Source organism: Halichondria panicea, chromosome 14 (genome assembly GCF_963675165.1).
Source record: "Halichondria panicea chromosome 14, odHalPani1.1, whole genome shotgun sequence".
NCBI classification, from domain to species: Eukaryota; Metazoa; Porifera; class Demospongiae; order Suberitida; family Halichondriidae; genus Halichondria; species Halichondria panicea.
Window position 1 is genome coordinate 907,812 of NC_087390.1, and position 15,958 is coordinate 923,769.

Consider the following 15,958-nt stretch of genomic DNA (forward strand, 5'->3'; position numbering starts at 1 on the left):
TTAAAAAAATTATTATAGTGGTACAGAACCCCGGCCTCTATAACGGATACCTTTGGGGAACAATGTTTTGGCCTTTATTACAGAGGTGGCCTTTGTTGAGAGGTTGTTTTGTACACAAACTATTCATTTGGGACCTGGGTGCTTGGCCGTTATATAGCAACTGGCCTTTATTCGGAGGTAGTTGTTAACAGAGGTTCCACTGTACAGTTATATTCCCGTCTGGACTCATTGCCCTTCGATCCCTACTGATACCGTTGGCTTTTTGTATTAAATTAATATTGATCGCAGGCAATTGAATGCAGTTTAATACAATGCGTTGGTATCGATAGAAAGTTGCATGGTGTACAACCATTGTGTATAATCGTACAATTATATTTTTTTATAAGGGGATGAAAATAATGGAACATCACAAATTAATTATGAGCTATAAATATTTAGAGACATCTATTAAGTCTTGAAATGTGTTTAATTTCTGTCTAATTTTTTGTCCAAGTTGATCAAACTTTTCTAGTCTCTCCTCCTCCAGCTCGGCCATAGCCCTCAGCCTGGGGTCACGAGGTTGGTCCTCCGGGGGAGGGAGGTGGAACTGAGCGCGCACCATGTCCATAGTAGGAACAGGTAAAACAGAGTCACTGTATCAGGAAAAAGAGGGAACACACATCAACAACCTCTAAAAATTGTGTACATGTACGGTACATAATTGTAAGCTTCGATCAGACTGTTAAAGATTTGAACAGGAAACAAAAGGTTTAAATTAATATGCACTGGAAATAATTATGATTTATACATGCAAGTACTTCTGAGTAACATACATGTGCATATAATATGTAGTTAGCATCTAGTCGACTGTACATATACACGTACAATGTATAGTATCATACGAAAATTAAAACTACGAAATTATTTTACTGCAATAGGTTCAACGTCACTATCCTGAACTGTATATATGCATGTACATGGGTAGTTCAGAACATTTTTACCAATGAAAATTACCCGCTATATGGTATAAGTACATGTACATACCTTTCGTTATCCACGAAATCGTCGGGCTGTGGTCCAGTCATGAGTTGTAGCTCAGAGGCAGCGTTTGCTTGTGCTGGTAGTAGGTCTGTCTTGAGAGGATCATTCCACTGTGGCTTCCAGTGGGTGGCCAGCTTCCTCTGACCCTCGGTGGAGACAAGGTATTGGTTAGGGAACCTCTTCCATTGCATAACCTCAGGTATCACATCCTGTATATATTATATACATGTAAATACAATTGTAGTGTCTATAATAGTTATACCAGACAGTTTTACAGATAAGTTTGAAATAAAACACTTCCGTCTCTCTGTGTACAAAAGGTGCTTGGAGGAAATTTAAACCTCTCTACGAAGGACAAAGCCACTAAAACAAAAGTCGTAAATTTTGATTTTGGGGATGCACAGTACATGTACGTGTAAGGGAAGTCACAGTATTGTGCACAGGTGTGGAATATGGACTTACCATTTTGTCCAGTCTAACTTGAGGGTACTTGGCAGTGGGGAAAGCAGGCAATGGTTTCAGAACATGATCAAACGTGATAGCTGAGTTGTCTATCACTGGTAGATAGGTGGCCACTCCAGGACAAGGATTCTGAGAGAGAAGGAGGGAGCGTAACAGAATATGCAACAGATTTGGTCTACAACCCTCACTGGAAATACAAACTTTATTAAAGAAAACACAAATTTCGAATATTACTTGACTAGCTAGAGCACACCATGTAATTCACACACACAGACTGTACACAAGTTTGTACATTTCGTCAACCACATTACCAGTAGTTGCAGTGGATGAACGGGTTCACTCCTAAACAGTGATGGTGGTGGGGTCAGTGACAGCACTTCCAGTGACCCTATAGCAGTAGTCTCTATATCCTGTACACACCCATCATCCTCCTCTGCCACAGGTGGCTCTATGGTGGTGGGTGTGGTCGAGGGGTGGGTCAGGGGGGACAGGAAGGAGGGATCCACTCCTGGGATGTGCCCCAGACTAGATAACTCGTCCTGTGCAAGAGTATCATCACAATTATTGCAGCAACAATAAACATTGATTTTAGTACGTACATGTAGGATACCATAAAATAGCAGCACACAAAATTAATAATAGTCTTTCCATATACATGTACATGCATGTACATGCACATACACTGTATGTTACCTGTGCCCCAGAGCGTAGTGGTCTGGGTAGGTCAGGATGAGTGTAAGATCCATACGCTGGGACTGGCTGAGGGAGATACCTCGATAACTGCCACTGCTCAGGGACCTACATGTGCATACAGTGCACAAGACATACACTTACGTATTGCGATACACTGGCAGAATGATCAGATTCAAGTTTTACGAGTAATCAAAGTTGGCTAACGTAACAACTACAATACTTTAACATTTTATGCATACATGTATTTAGAGCAAAGCGATTGATTTTGGCCAGTCACAAAGAGTCTATAAAACACACAATATAAATATATCAGACCCTATTATCAGGAGGGTTATAATTTGAGTACCTTTAGATCAACAAAGGGCACATCTTTATGCACACAAGACTCCTTGCTCTCTGCTAACTGGCTACTATCGCCATCACTGCCGGCATTGACCAGAGCACTGACACTAGTCTCCTTGTAGACTGGCAGCAGAGACAAGGAGAGGTTGTCCAGTGAGTGAGGAAGAAGAGGTGCTATAGAGATTAGGTAAGGGTCCTTGTTTAGGTTAGCTGTGTGTGTGTGGGGGGGGGGTGAATTACCAATGGTAGTGTCCATAGCTACGTACACACATCATGTCCACAAGCTGCAAATAACTATAGCTCGTTACAAATTTGAATACAGCACCACCTGAATAGGCTCCTTTTGAGCTTTGAAAATCAGAAAATAGTTGAATTTGGACCATCACAACTCTAGTTACAGAGCCGACTATACTTAAAATTATGGTATCGTAAAGTGTTTTGATAAAAAGTGTACGATGTACATGTAAGGTTGTAGCTAGCTTACCTAGTGATTCCTGAATGCTTCTTCCTGACTGAATATCACTGGCCAGTCGCTTCAGTCTCTCCAGTCGGGCCTGACACCTCAGTCGAATCACCACCTTCCTGGCAGCCTGCACAAATCTGCTCAGAGCAATGTGTCGTTTCGTCCATAGGTCATTGGAGTATGTGTCAAACTTGGGCTCTGAGGCTGGGGTCTAGAGGGAGAATGTGTGTGTGCAATGTATTGCTTTCAGGCAATGTATGTGTGACAAGAGTATACATGTGCTTATAGAGTGTAATTAAAGCAGCATAAGGCCTAGGTAATTAATCAAGGTAAGGTATATTTTTTGGCCTGTTTTTTACGGTCTTCTCCATTTTCTTTCCGAAAAATGGAAAATTACAGCCCATTCCAAATTTAAAAATTAAACATACCACCTGAAAGAACTCGTTCTAAGCTTTGAGAAATTGAATTTGGATCACCAGAACTCTACTCTCAAAATACGTACGTATCCTTAATTGAAAAATTAGGTACGTACAGCACATTGTCGATGCGCTAGCTTACTCTTGTCACACTAATACACGTACACCGCACATGTACCTGATTGACTGGTCTCCTGGTGCGCCTGTAGCTGGTCTCAGTGACTGCCCTCTGGGACTCCTGCTCAGGGAGGGCAACATGTCGCAGCATCTGGGACAAGACAACCATAATTAAATATCATTGAATTAATACACACCTTGTAGGACTTGGTTTCTTCAGCTCTTGTTTGTAAAACTTGTTCTCTTTCTTTGTCTGACATGAGAACACTTCCAAGTTGAGTCACCCTGTCATTAATGAGAGCAGGCACGTCAACTTACGTAGGTAATTAATTGAATAGTTTTGCTAGCTAGGGCAATCAATACACAAGTGCATGTGCAAGTTTCCTATTTCAACGTATATTAATTTTGCATATGCCTAAAGGCAGCCTGTATAAGACAATAGGCCTACATGTATACAGGACTATAATAATTATATACAAGTACAGTACATGTAGATGCATACCATCTGAGCTGATTAGCTCTCTCCTCCATTGAAATCTCACGAACTCTTCGAATGAAAGCAGCCTCCTTCACTTGCCTGGTTGCCACCAGACCACCTTGATCACCGCTAGACATCACTGTATCGAAACAAGATTCAATAATCCGAGGATTTTATTCAGGAGTTGTTAAGAGTACAGTACCTTGTTTTAGTGTGTTGGCTTTCATCTTGCCAGGTTTTTGTAAGAGGACTTTGCTAACAGCGTAGGGAGTATCGATATTGGCCGGTATATGAATTCCATCATAGACAAGCTCTTCCTACAGTATTGCATAATTATTATTTCTGTGGTACATGTATATGGTGCTTCTTACCTTCTCTGGTTTGGGTTTAACTTTGCTGGATTTTGATTGTTTCTTGCCAGTTGGTAGTGTTGGTAAGCGTCTAGGCTGATGCCTTATCCTCAGAGAACCTGTATCAGCCTTTAACTTGTCACTGTATGGAGTATAATTATATATATGTATACCGGGAGAGAGTGGGAAAGCATGGAGGGATAGTGCGTAGATTAGAAAGAGAGATGTGGATAGTGGGGAGGGGAGATACATGTAGGTAGAGTGGGGGTGAGTGTTTGTGGGACTTTATCAAAACAAGTTTTGCTTACACTGCTAGTCCAGGTGTTGAGTTGCCAGTGAATGTACAGACTAGAGGGCTTGAGTTGAATTGGGAGAGCTCAAGCTGTGTACATGTGTGTGTGTGTGTGTGTGTGTGTGTGTGTGTGTGTGTGTGTGTGTGTGTGTGTGTGTGTGTGTGTGTGTGTGTGTGTGTGATCATGTTTTTGTGCATGTGTAAGTACAACGTAAACGAACACTGTTAAGTACCTGCATCTTCATGCAGGCAGTACTGAAATCAGTTGGAGAGAAGGTTACTTGAACAGCAGTCTCACTGTTAGCAGACACAATTCCTACGGAGTGGAGAAAATTATTAGCGAACATTATTAGCCAATTATTAGCGAAAAATTAACATTATTAGCGAACATTATTTAGCGGAATGAATACTGCAATGCAACCAGCTGTTATCCAACTTATTAGCGTACTACCTAACTTACGAGTACCTTTCATTGGAGACACAGTGAATGCTGGGTGGCTTTTTAAACAGGAGAGCTCAAATTCGAAATCGATGGGTACATCGCATTTCAGTGAGAGTGTTTTTGTTTTTGACTGTCCCAGTGGAGTGGGTGGGAATGTAACGCTCTGAGGGAACTGAGCTGAGTTCATCACGGGGTATGCATGAATCGGGATTAGAAGGTTTTGATCGCCCTGGAAATGAGATGGTACATATGTTATGCAAACAGATACTTGTATTGTATAGAGCCAAAGTAAAAAGTACACTCCTCTTAATAGTCATGATAATATATAATTAAGGCACCCAGATCCAAAATGAGCTGTTACAACAAAGGCCACCACTGTATACGATGACTTGTACATGTACTTGTATACTGATACTGAAACAGATCTCAATAGGTTTTCACAAGCAGTATGATTGCACTACATGTATTATCGGGGTAGCCATTCACCTTGCAGTGCACACGAACACAGTCGTAATAGTATTGCCATTTGGTTGGTTTGAACACCACTGTTACATCGAGGCTCAGGCCAGGGACCAGGTTATTCCTCTGTAAGCAAAATCATTGGGAGAGATCTATAATGAGAACTGCATGTACTTGTACGAGCGAACCTGTTTATGGTACTTGATGCTGAAGTACGGAGTAGTTGGTGGAATGATGTGCATCTGTTGGTTATCCTTAGAAGCATTGATGATTCGCTGCAAAGGGACGGATAAATTACAGATTTTACAGATTTTACAGCTAGATTTACAGAGTATGTACATGTACGTATGTATGCACAACATAAATGAGCTCTTGTGACTCACAAGAGTTTGCTGATGGACATCTCCAACTCTGTAGCCATCAAAATGTATGACGGCTGGTTTGCATTGCAATATTCCATTCCGTTTCACCTTAGAATAGATTTCTGAGTACAGAAAGCGTAGGTTTGTAAGGATAATTTCATGCAAACAGGTAGTTTAGTGTCTTACTTGTGTCTACCAAATGATCAGGAACACTTTTATTGGATCTCTTCGCAACCAAACTTCCCTCTAGTCGCTTGACGGTCACAGAGCCCGGATAATCAGGCAGATGTTCCACTGCCTCAATATCGGCAGCCATTTTTATTATCTCTATGGCAACACTCTTTGTGTGATATGCACGTGCGCTGTCCAGCCCAAGGGTTAAAGGTCACCAAAGATATCGCCCTTTGACCCTTAATTTAAAATGGCTGAAAGTATGGAAGTTGATGAAGATGGCCCTATAAGACATTTGCTGACAATTGAGTCGATCAAGATCATGGGAGAGTCTGTGGGGATATCAAATCTCAATGAAGATGCTGCAAATTGGCTCAGTGAGGACCTGGAGTACCGTTTGAAAGAGATTGTCCAAAATTCAAACAAATTCATGTGCCACTCTAAACGCAGTCAGCTTACTTGCTCCGATATTGATAATTCCCTCAAGACAAAAAATATTGAGCCACTGTACGGATTTGATTCCTCCGATTACGTTCCGTTTCGACATACGAGTGGGGGTGGGAAGGAACTGTACTACACTGCCGAGAAAGAAATCGATCTTTTGAATCTGCTCAACTCTCCCCTTCCCCGAGTTCCCTGTGACGTCACTCTTAAGGCACATTGGTTGTCGGTAGACGGGGTTCAACCAGCTGTTCCCGAGAACCCTCCACTCTGCACAATTGAGGCACAATATGAAGAAGCATCCGCAATGTCCATACCTAATATGAAGAAAAACGAACCTGTGGCTCACTTGAAAGATCTTAAGTTTTCGAAGAAGGAGCACAGCAAAGACGTGGTTGTTAGCAGTGAGTGGTCGAAATTAAAACCCCTTCAAGCACATTCTCTGTCTCTGGAGCAGCAACTATACTACAAGGAGATCACTGAAGCGTGTATTGGTTTGTCCTCTGAGCAGAAATCTCAAGAAGCGCTCGGAAGTCTCTCAACTGATCCAGGTCTGTATCAGCTGCTGCCTCAGTTTACAAGCTTCATTAATGAGGGCATAAAAGTCAATCTAACGAAACGCAAACTGAACTCTCTAAAACAATTGCTGAAGATGGTTAGCGCACTTCTCGAGAATTCGACGTTATCAATGGAGAAGTATTTGCACGAGTTGGTTCCTTCTGTTCTCACGTGTCTTGTTAACAAACAGTTGTGTTCAAGGCCTGAAGCTGAAGACCACTGGAGCCTGAGGGACTTAGCGGCCAAGATTTTGTCAAGAATGTGCAAAAAGTACAATAATTCAGTTAACAGTTTGCAGACTCGATTGACCCGTATGTTGGCTCAAGCTCTTCGTAACAATACTCAAGGATTGGCTGTACACTATGGTGCGATAATGGGCCTTGTGGAGCTCGGTCCCGAAGTTGTCAGCTCTCTGGTTATTCCAAGATTGAAAGTCGAAGGTGAACTAATTCGTGCAGCCCAAACAAATACAGGAAATGTTATCGAACAAGTGGCCGGTAGTCGATTACAGAACATGATACAGCGTCAATGCTCTCCGATTCTACTAACTTCAAGACCTGCGACAGACAATCTACAAGATTTTCAAGCGAATTATGGTCTTCTGGGACAAGTTTTGTTCAACCAAGTCAAGACCCTTCGCCAGAATCGAGTTGGACTGCAGAGTCTCTCAAGCTCATCAGGAGTTGCTCTTAAATCTCCAAGGCCACCTGCACTGAATATTTCGTCTCCTCTGGTTACTGTTAAAGTCACTGGAACTGGCAATGTGAAAATGAATTCTCCAAGTCCCATTTCAACCTCAATCTCGTCACCGATAGCTGCCGCTTTGCGGCTGGTCTCACAGAGTGCTCAATCCACTGGTGGTTCGATTATGGGATCATCTTCTACTCCTGTTACTTCTGTGCCTACTATCTCTGCTACTATACTCTCTGCTATGATGTCTAATCCGAATGCCCAAGCGATGCTCTCAGCCCTTGCCTCCAAGGCACAGTCTCCCTCTATACCCAAAGTTGAATCCACTATATCACCACCTAAAACTCCAACTACCACTAGCACTTAATAATTGTTGAATGTTATGCATTACTGTTATTCAATTGTTGTGTACAATCATGCTACTGAAATAAGGGAAAGGTCGTCTATAGAGGCGTTAGTAAAAGTAGGGGAAAGATCGTCTTTATAACAAGTTATTTAAGAAAAGCCACGGCGTGTTGCGCATGCTCAGTATCCAAACTATGGTAACCACATTAATGCATGATCTTGGATCTTTGCATAAAAATTAATTATGGCAAAACTAGTTTCTGTTTTATGTCCCTATTGTGCTAGAAAAAACAAGCTTTCGCCAGAAGTTAAATCAAATGAAAGTATTGATACAGCCACAAAAGTGACCATTGATCAGGATTCTGACCATGAAGCTGATGGATCATGGAGTGTTGCTGGAGTTTTTAGAAGGTTTTTCCATGCTTCACCAGACAGTAGGCTTGCAGTGAAACTCTACGGAAGCAAGAAAGGTGTAGTACGTGAGGAAAAGAAGCAGAATAAAGGCGGTACGAAATGGATGATCCATCCATACAGCCACTTCAGGTACGTAGGTGCTAGTACTCAGGTCAAAGTCAGTGCTGCATGGACAACTTATTGACATACATGTAGTAATTATGTTTACATGTACACTGTAACATTCACCAAAGATGAAAGTAGCTAACTGAAATATCTATGCTAAAGATCACCCGTGATGTGTTTGCGATGTCATAAAAATAATGATTATTCCTTTTTCTTGTATATATATATAGGTTCTTCTGGGATATACTGATTGTAGTTCTACTGTTTTTCACGGTGATAGTGCTACCAATCAGCATTGCATTCTACAGCGAAAATCAGTTACAACCAGAGTGGTTGACCATTAACACTTTAGTTGACATTCTTTTTATTTCTGATGTATGTCTCAGCTTCAGAACTGGAGTCATAGTTCATAACAAACAAGACGAGGTATGCTTTTTGTAATTCTACTGTTTAGAGCCCTATAGTATATACAGGCCTTTAGTAACTGTTATAACCTGCACACTAATCATTGCTTGCTATTTCATAGGTAATTTTCTCACCAAAGAAGGTTGCCCTGCTGTATTTACGTGGCTGGTTTATAGTAGACGTTGTCTCCTCTGCCCCCATTGACTATGTTGTTCTGATCTTCACAAATGGAGAAGTCGACTATTCTGTACATGTGTTGAAAGCGTCCCGTGCACTGAGAGCAATCCGATTGGTCAAACTCTTGAGTCTTTTGAAACTACTCAGACTTAGTCGTCTACTGAGATTCTTGCAAAGTTGGGAAGATGTATGTACATTCAGTATATAATTGTTGCTACTGTGCATCCTGCACATAACTATGTAAACTGCATGGTTGAACCGATATCTTTTCTTCTCCTTTCTCGACTTTATGTAGCTAATCAGTAAACAGTGTGTGTGTACAAATCACAGATTATATACATTGTATTATTCTATTGCAGATGTTCAATCTCGCTGGAGGAGTGCTCAGAATTCTGAAGTTGATAGTACTCATGATTTTTTTGGCCCACTGGAATGCTTGTTTTCAGTTCCTAATACCAGTAATGCAGGATATACCAATAGATTCGTGGATTGCTATTAATAGACTTCAGGTACGTCTATTGTATATATGCCATGGTTGCCAGGTGATAATAATAGTTCTCACATCTATAAAGATCGTCTGAGTAACTATAATAATTATTATTATTATATACTTTGAGCCGTTTATTCATCGTTGGAAATGACCATAATTATGTTACATGTATTTCAATTTCTGTGATAATTTTATCTCAGAATGCAACGATTGGGGAGCAATATACTTGGGCACTCTTCAAGGCCACCTCACACATGTTGTGTATTGGGTTTGGACGTTGGCCTCCACAGAATGTAACTGAGGCATGGTTGACCATCATAAGCGTGATGATCGGAGCCACCTTCTATGCACTGTTAATCGGAAACGTGTCCACTCTGCTACTCTCTATTGACGCACCAGGACGACTCTACAGGGAAAAGGTAACCAGAGATCCAATCTCCAAACCATACATGAAATTGTTTCTCTTTGTCAGTTGACCCAAGTGGAGGAGTACATGCGTTATCGTAAGCTCCCTCAAGACCTGCGTGTTCAAGTGGCTAAGTATTATGAGCACAGATTCAGGAGAAAGTTCTTCAATGAGGAGTGTATTCTAGCAGAGCTCTCAAAAGGCCTGAAAGAGGTATACATCACTCAGTAAATTTATGTAATGAGCAATCTTAAGTTTATGGCTATCCATGTGAGCATTAAAATTGGAAGCTATAATGGTACGCTATACTAAAGGCATTTTGACTTGTGTGTAAATTATAGCTCATTATGTCAGTGCTGATTTCTATTTCTGCAGAGTATCATCAATCACAACTGTCGAGAGCTTATTCATACTGTGCCATTCTTCCAAAATGCTTCTCCCCAGTTTGTCACTGCTATGCTCACAAAGCTCAAATTTGAAGTGTTTTTAAAAGGAGAGTATATCCTTTGTGAAGGTTCTATCGGAACAAAGATGTACTTTATTCTGAATGGAGTTGTTTCAGTACTAAATAAAGACGATGTAGTTGAAACACGACTATCTGAAGGTTCACACTTTGGAGAGATAAGTCTTCTCACCCGGGGTCGTCAGGTAGTTACCGTTCGATCTGACACCATCTGTGAAATGTTCTCACTCTCAAAGAAGCACTTTCGATTCATACTTAAAGAGTACCCTAAGATGAAATGTGCCTTGGAAGTAGTTGCATTGCGACGGCTCAGTAAATTAGGCAAGAAACCAAAACCAGGCACGCTTGGCACACTCATCCCACCACAAACCGCTACTGAGGTACCTAACTCCTCACTCCCAGAAGAGGCAAAGACATTGAGAGAACAAACAACCAGCATCTCTCGTCAACTAAAGACAGGCTCCAGCAACAATCCTACAACTGAACAAACTCCCTCTGACAGGTCCCAACAAATTCTCTATCTGGTGCAACAACTTACTGACAGCTCTGAAAATGTACCATCCCCTTCCACCCATAGCTCTCGGCATTCGACACAACCCACAAATGATGGACCTCAAGCAGCCCACACAAGTAAGACAAGCGAATTAAACGATGGCCATGCTCTACGAGAGCATGGTTCAACTAGATCCACGCTTGAGGAACTATACAGTGTCAACCTAGCGGTGGACACATACGATAATAGTGATGTTGAGGAGGATAGTAGTTCAGACGAATCGTATACTTGACATGCACGCTTAATTTTGTCTCTCTCATTCACATTTTCCACGATCATTAATCATGCATTATAATTAATTTTTGAATAATCAACATGACATTATTTTATGTACAATAATGATAAAATAAAAAAGTACAGTCATGCATAATTATATACAGTCATGTTCAGTACAATTGATTAATAGTGTCACAAAATATGCTATTAGAAGTTAAATTCTTCGTCGTCCAGGTCACCGATGATGGCATCAAAATCATCTACAGAAGGAAGAGCATAATAATTATAATGAACATGCGTGCAATGGTACACACACCCACCATCGCAAAACTGATCAAAAAATCCTTCCTTGACAGAAGAGCCTTTCGGTTGAGCTGAAGGTTGAAGTGTTTTTGCAGTGTTAGCAGTTCTTGCAGCAGTTTGGAAATCAGGTGCTCCTCCTAGGTCTACTTGAATTGATGCTGTGGGTGGTTTATCTCGAGTGATTACTGTGAGCGAATCGTGTATTGAGGGAGGAGTTCGTCTGACCATTGATGGCTCTCCCACTTTTCTTGTGAGTGTTGTCCGAGTATTTGCGCTGGTGGGGAGGGGCCGCCCTTCATTTGGTGGTGAGCGGTTTTCACTGTTATACAATCTCTCAATTCCAGACAGATCCTGTAAAGATAAGCAAACAAAATAGGTAAAGGGTCATTAACTGTACATTTATAATATCGTATAGCGGATAAATATTATTTGGCGAATTGGCGAATCAAGGTGAGGGTCGACAAAATAAAAAAAATTTGCCAGTTTGATTCTCAGTCCCGGTATACCGCACGAGGTCATGACAATCATGCTGCAAGATCTCAAATGAGTAATAGGCTAATGGCTAATAGGCTCACCAAAATTAATATTTACCCGCTATACGGTTACGGGTAGTATATACATGTCTCCTAGTAAATACAGTACACACACTGTCCTGTATAGCCTCTAAGCTAGGGCTCACTAGTGGTCCTTGTGGTATTGAGTAAGAGGGCTCTGGAGGGTAGATCCTGATAATGTTGTCAGGGGTAATATTGAGGTAGTGTTTCCGAGGGGCTGGGCTGAACAAGGACACCTGATCAAGGAATATAAAAGGACTATGAATCAATGAAATATTGTACCCAAACATGGACCAATTAATATCAACCTTGTAATCTAATTCTACACACACCTGTCTTAGTATAATGGCTGCTCCTGGCTGTAGCTCCTTCTGATGCTCTTCAAATACCCTAGAGTGTATAGTACACAGTATCTCACCTGTATATGAGGGGGACACAGAGAGAGTTGAACAATCTGAGTGCAACCATGAAGTGTATATATATCTGCATACACTCCTGGTACTGAACAGTGGAACCCCTTGGGAATAAAGTTTGGCACTATAAGGTGTTGTTTTGTATACAAACAATTCATTTGAGTACTACATGTATATAACACTTGGCCTAGAGTCTAGAGACGTTCCACAGTAGTATATTTCAGGTACATGCACAGTGCTAACTAATGAAGCCATGTACTGTATGAGTTACTTCACAGTGTCCCCACGTACAAGGAGGCTCCCTCCACCTTTGCCCTCCACTCACCAGAAAGGTCCTTCAACACAGCGCTGGCATTCCTCCCAACAGGGGCTATGCTCTTGAGCAGGACTCTCAGATGTGGTACCTTGCCACGAGCAAGTCTCTTAGTTCCAGTCTGTGTGTGTGAGGGAGTGGGGTGTGTGAGGGGGGTAATTGTTAGAATTGTATACATACAAATTACGATTTAGATAGTGTAAAAATGTAAAGTTTCAATCTCAACACATCGGACACTACTGTGTGTATACTACTAAGGTAATCTGTGTACAATATCAACACAAATTGCTACAAATAGCTGTACAATTGTCTCACCTCTGCTATAGCATTGGCTATGTTGTACTGGAGAAGGGCAGCTGAACGTGAATCTGCACACAAGGATCATCTTAAAGGTCAAGGGTCAGTCAGTGTACTTACTCACCATTCATGTCCAGATCATTGAGCATGTCTGCCCAGGGACCACTGGAGAAGCATTCCTCATCACCTGACACTTCTCTAGATACACTCAAACTCTGGGGGAGGAGTTTAACAACAATAGGAGATATCATAACTGTTTGTACTTTCGTAGATGGTATTCATGTAAATATAGTCTTAAACGGTTGCACACTAAAAAAATATATATATATCACTTGGCCTTCGTATTTGCATGTGATAGACCTCCCTTATGTGGAGCTACTGAATGAACTGATCTAAACTAAACTTACATGTACAGGCAGTCAAACATAGTTACTGAAATGCAAAAAAACACAAGGGATTATTGTTTGTTTGAATTTGGTGGATTTTGAGTAGGTACGGATACTTAATATAAGCACACCCGGAAGATTCACTAGAACTGCATGTAACTAACTGTAATAACAAAAAGTGTTAGCAGAAGCAGTGTACATTAAGGAGGCGATATGTACGTACATGTACCTGTAGTCTTGGTGTGGAGACTGGTCTGGGCGTAGAGGGGGGCTGGACTGAGATGTTGTCCATACACTGTCCTGAAACCTGCACCATTGACAGAAGAGAGAAAGAGAGAGATTACATGCAGTAGTTGTACACTGCTTAGTAAAGTATAAGCACTGTAAGATTAGGTAATCATGACAGTGAGCACCCCAAAGGGCACACAAAATTCAAAATTTAGGGACATTCACTGGCCTTGTCTTAAAACTAAAATTTTCCATGTATAATCATGCAGCAATATGTACATTGCCTCACCAGTGATGGGAGCAGTCCAGCAGGTCCCGGGAACCTCCTCCTGGCACTGTGGGGGGGTTGTCTAGTCACGGCAGGGGGGCATGCATCACCCCCTGGTGTGCACACCATTGCTGTGGGCTGTCTAGACAGCGGTGTCCTGAAGCAACTAGGAGTGGACGAGCGAGACCGTTGAGGGGTTGAAATATCTCGCACATTTGATAGAGTCAAAATCCGTTCTTGACTTGTGGGAATGTGTTGGCTTGATGGAACAGAGTTGGTCGGAGTGTTGAAGTGTTTATCACTTGTCAATGGATGCAATTCTCTGTTTCTAGGAGTTGAGAACTGCTTATTAGAAGAGGCGCATGATGGAGAATTGATTATTGCATTACTCGAAATATTCAGTGTATTTATAGGAGTTGAGGTAAATGAATTCGATCGTGGGCTGCAAATTGTAGCAGTAGTTTTGACTCTGTTAATAGGAGCTTTGAATAATGAACTGGTAGAGTTTGGTACGTTAGTGGGAGGTCTTGGATTAGCCGGGTTCATTAGAGATAGGTTTCTTGAGGTTGTTGGATGGTTAGCAATCGATGGCTGCTGTCCAATATTAGGAAGGTGTTCATCACTGTCTGGTTGATTTAAATGTACGTCTTTCCTTGCACTAGAGTTGCTACCACTATTAGGAGGGGGAAAATCTAATTCCATAAAGTCACTAAGGAGAAAACTATCGAGTATTTCCTCGTCAGATGGTGCAGTCTTCTTCGGTGGAGGAGATGGTTTAATATCATCCACACCTCTACCATCTATAGTTCTCTTGCCAAGAATACTGAAGCTGGTCGGAGTATTACATGTCGTCTTTACAAACTTGAACGATTGTAGTTTTTTAACTGAGGAAGGTTTTGGTGCTCCAGATGTGTTTTTAGGAACTGTGCGCTGTGTCTCATAAGAGTTTGGGACTGTTGTATTGATTGAGAGGACTTGTGCTGAGGAGGAAGGTAGTCCAGCTTGAGGCATGGTGGAGCCATTCCCTTGTGTAGCGGACGTTAGGAAACTGTCTTCGAGTGAATCCTGGAATGATGAAAAATGTTTAATATGTATTGTCGCTAGGTAATATTGTGTGCATACCTTGTCAAACGCGAATAAATCGTCATCGTCGTCGTCCAATGAAAAAATGTCCGTCTGAGCCTTCTTAAAATGTTCTGCACCTCTGGCTCTAGAGGGTTCCTTTGATAGGTGAAGATAGATAGTGTTTATAGGTTATCACAGTTGTTTGTAGACTACTCTCTCACCTTCTTATTAGTTTCCCTGTGAGCAGATAGGTTCCCATGCTTGAGCTGTTGTAGAGCATTACGGAGGGCCATTCTATACGCTGTGTCCTACACTGTAGCTACTAAGTTTGGCTATTAAATAAAGTCACTGTTCTCTGACTGTGTTCTCTGCCATGGTTGAAAAAAGGAAAAGGGTCGCTATAATAACTACCGTATAGCGGGTATATTTCGAGGGTATAAATTTTCGCAGATGGACCATTACAAAGGATTTCGCGGATTTTATTTTCGTGGTCTGAGTTCCAGCCTTTTGGCGCATGCGCACATCAACATGCAGCTGTTACCACCACACCGTTAGCCTCGAATCCAGGCCTAGCCTATAACGGTGAGGCACCTCTTATTGTCGATAGGTGTGGTCAATAATACTGAACACGCCTACTATTCATAAAGATATAAATTTTTGTGGGTATAAATTTTCGCGGTAGAGGCTCAATCCGCGAAAACCGCGAACATTTATACCCTCGAAATATACCCGCTATACGGTATATTGAATATGAAAAAGGGTCGACAATTCAAAAAGTACAAAAATGAAAGATTAATATTC

The 15,958-nt window shown here is 41.5% G+C and overlaps 4 protein-coding genes across 4 annotated transcripts; 2 read left to right on the forward strand and 2 right to left on the reverse strand.

The window, feature by feature from the left end:
• Positions 1 to 390: 390 nt before the first annotated feature.
• On the reverse strand, positions 391 to 6,229 carry LOC135347294 (cilia- and flagella-associated protein 221-like). The gene is made up of 19 exons (XM_064545221.1): positions 6,083 to 6,229; positions 5,918 to 6,018; positions 5,723 to 5,809; positions 5,562 to 5,660; positions 5,100 to 5,304; positions 4,867 to 4,949; positions 4,650 to 4,723; positions 4,363 to 4,483; positions 4,194 to 4,308; positions 4,016 to 4,130; positions 3,711 to 3,798; positions 3,575 to 3,664; positions 3,002 to 3,191; positions 2,522 to 2,727; positions 2,176 to 2,280; positions 1,794 to 2,021; positions 1,483 to 1,611; positions 1,024 to 1,229; positions 391 to 632 (listed from the first exon to the last, which is right to left on the reverse strand). Exons 1-19 carry the CDS (start codon positions 6,210 to 6,212, stop codon positions 425 to 427), a joined length of 2,580 nt encoding a protein of 859 aa, XP_064401291.1. The 5' UTR covers positions 6,213 to 6,229; the 3' UTR covers positions 391 to 424.
• Positions 6,230 to 6,293: 64 nt separating this feature from the next.
• LOC135347298 (transcription initiation factor TFIID subunit 6-like) lies at positions 6,294 to 8,173 on the forward strand. The gene has a single exon (XM_064545224.1). The coding sequence runs from the start codon at positions 6,318 to 6,320 to the stop codon at positions 8,121 to 8,123; it is 1,806 nt and encodes a 601-aa protein (XP_064401294.1). The 5' UTR covers positions 6,294 to 6,317; the 3' UTR covers positions 8,124 to 8,173.
• Positions 8,174 to 8,304: 131 nt separating this feature from the next.
• Positions 8,305 to 11,479, forward strand: LOC135347296 (potassium/sodium hyperpolarization-activated cyclic nucleotide-gated channel 2-like). Its single transcript, XM_064545223.1, has 7 exons — positions 8,305 to 8,644; positions 8,851 to 9,046; positions 9,147 to 9,389; positions 9,562 to 9,711; positions 9,893 to 10,111; positions 10,165 to 10,311; positions 10,474 to 11,479. The coding sequence occupies exons 1-7, from the start codon at positions 8,346 to 8,348 to the stop codon at positions 11,344 to 11,346; spliced, it is 2,127 nt and encodes a 708-aa protein (XP_064401293.1). The 5' UTR covers positions 8,305 to 8,345; the 3' UTR covers positions 11,347 to 11,479.
• Positions 11,410 to 15,576, reverse strand: LOC135347295 (homologous recombination OB-fold protein-like). Its single transcript, XM_064545222.1, has 11 exons — positions 15,379 to 15,576; positions 15,215 to 15,313; positions 14,114 to 15,157; positions 13,826 to 13,903; positions 13,335 to 13,425; positions 13,229 to 13,281; positions 12,926 to 13,034; positions 12,520 to 12,605; positions 12,313 to 12,423; positions 11,651 to 11,984; positions 11,410 to 11,590 (listed from the first exon to the last, which is right to left on the reverse strand). Exons 1-11 carry the CDS (start codon positions 15,448 to 15,450, stop codon positions 11,538 to 11,540), a joined length of 2,130 nt encoding a protein of 709 aa, XP_064401292.1. The 5' UTR covers positions 15,451 to 15,576; the 3' UTR covers positions 11,410 to 11,537.
• Between the last annotated feature and the right edge of the window lie 382 nt (positions 15,577 to 15,958).

Bases quoted from the DNA above. Each gene is read 5' to 3' on its own strand.
- LOC135347294 (XM_064545221.1), bottom strand. From the start codon at position 6,212: ATGGCTGCCGATATTGAGGCAGTGGAACATCTGCCTGATTATCCGGGC. The intron at 4,950-5,099 runs GTACTCGTAAGT...TCCACTCCGTAG, and splicing joins CACTGTGTCTCCAATGAAAG to GAATTGTGTCTGCTAACAGT. The intron at 633-1,023 runs GTATGTACATGT...TTCCTGATACAG, and splicing joins GATTTCGTGGATAACGAAAG to TGACTCTGTTTTACCTGTTC.
- LOC135347298 (XM_064545224.1), top strand. From the start codon at position 6,318: ATGGCTGAAAGTATGGAAGTTGATGAAGATGGCCCTATAAGACATTTG.
- LOC135347296 (XM_064545223.1), top strand. From the start codon at position 8,346: ATGGCAAAACTAGTTTCTGTTTTATGTCCCTATTGTGCTAGAAAAAAC. The intron at 9,712-9,892 runs GTACGTCTATTG...ATTTTATCTCAG, and splicing joins TTGCTATTAATAGACTTCAG to AATGCAACGATTGGGGAGCA. The intron at 10,312-10,473 runs GTATACATCACT...CTATTTCTGCAG, and splicing joins TCTCAAAAGGCCTGAAAGAG to AGTATCATCAATCACAACTG.
- LOC135347295 (XM_064545222.1), bottom strand. From the start codon at position 15,450: ATGGCCCTCCGTAATGCTCTACAACAGCTCAAGCATGGGAACCTATCT. The intron at 11,985-12,312 runs GTGAGCCCTAGC...TTATCTTTACAG, and splicing joins CAATACCACAAGGACCACTA to GATCTGTCTGGAATTGAGAG. The intron at 11,591-11,650 runs GTGGGTGTGTGT...TTCCTTCTGTAG, and splicing joins TTTTGATCAGTTTTGCGATG to ATGATTTTGATGCCATCATC.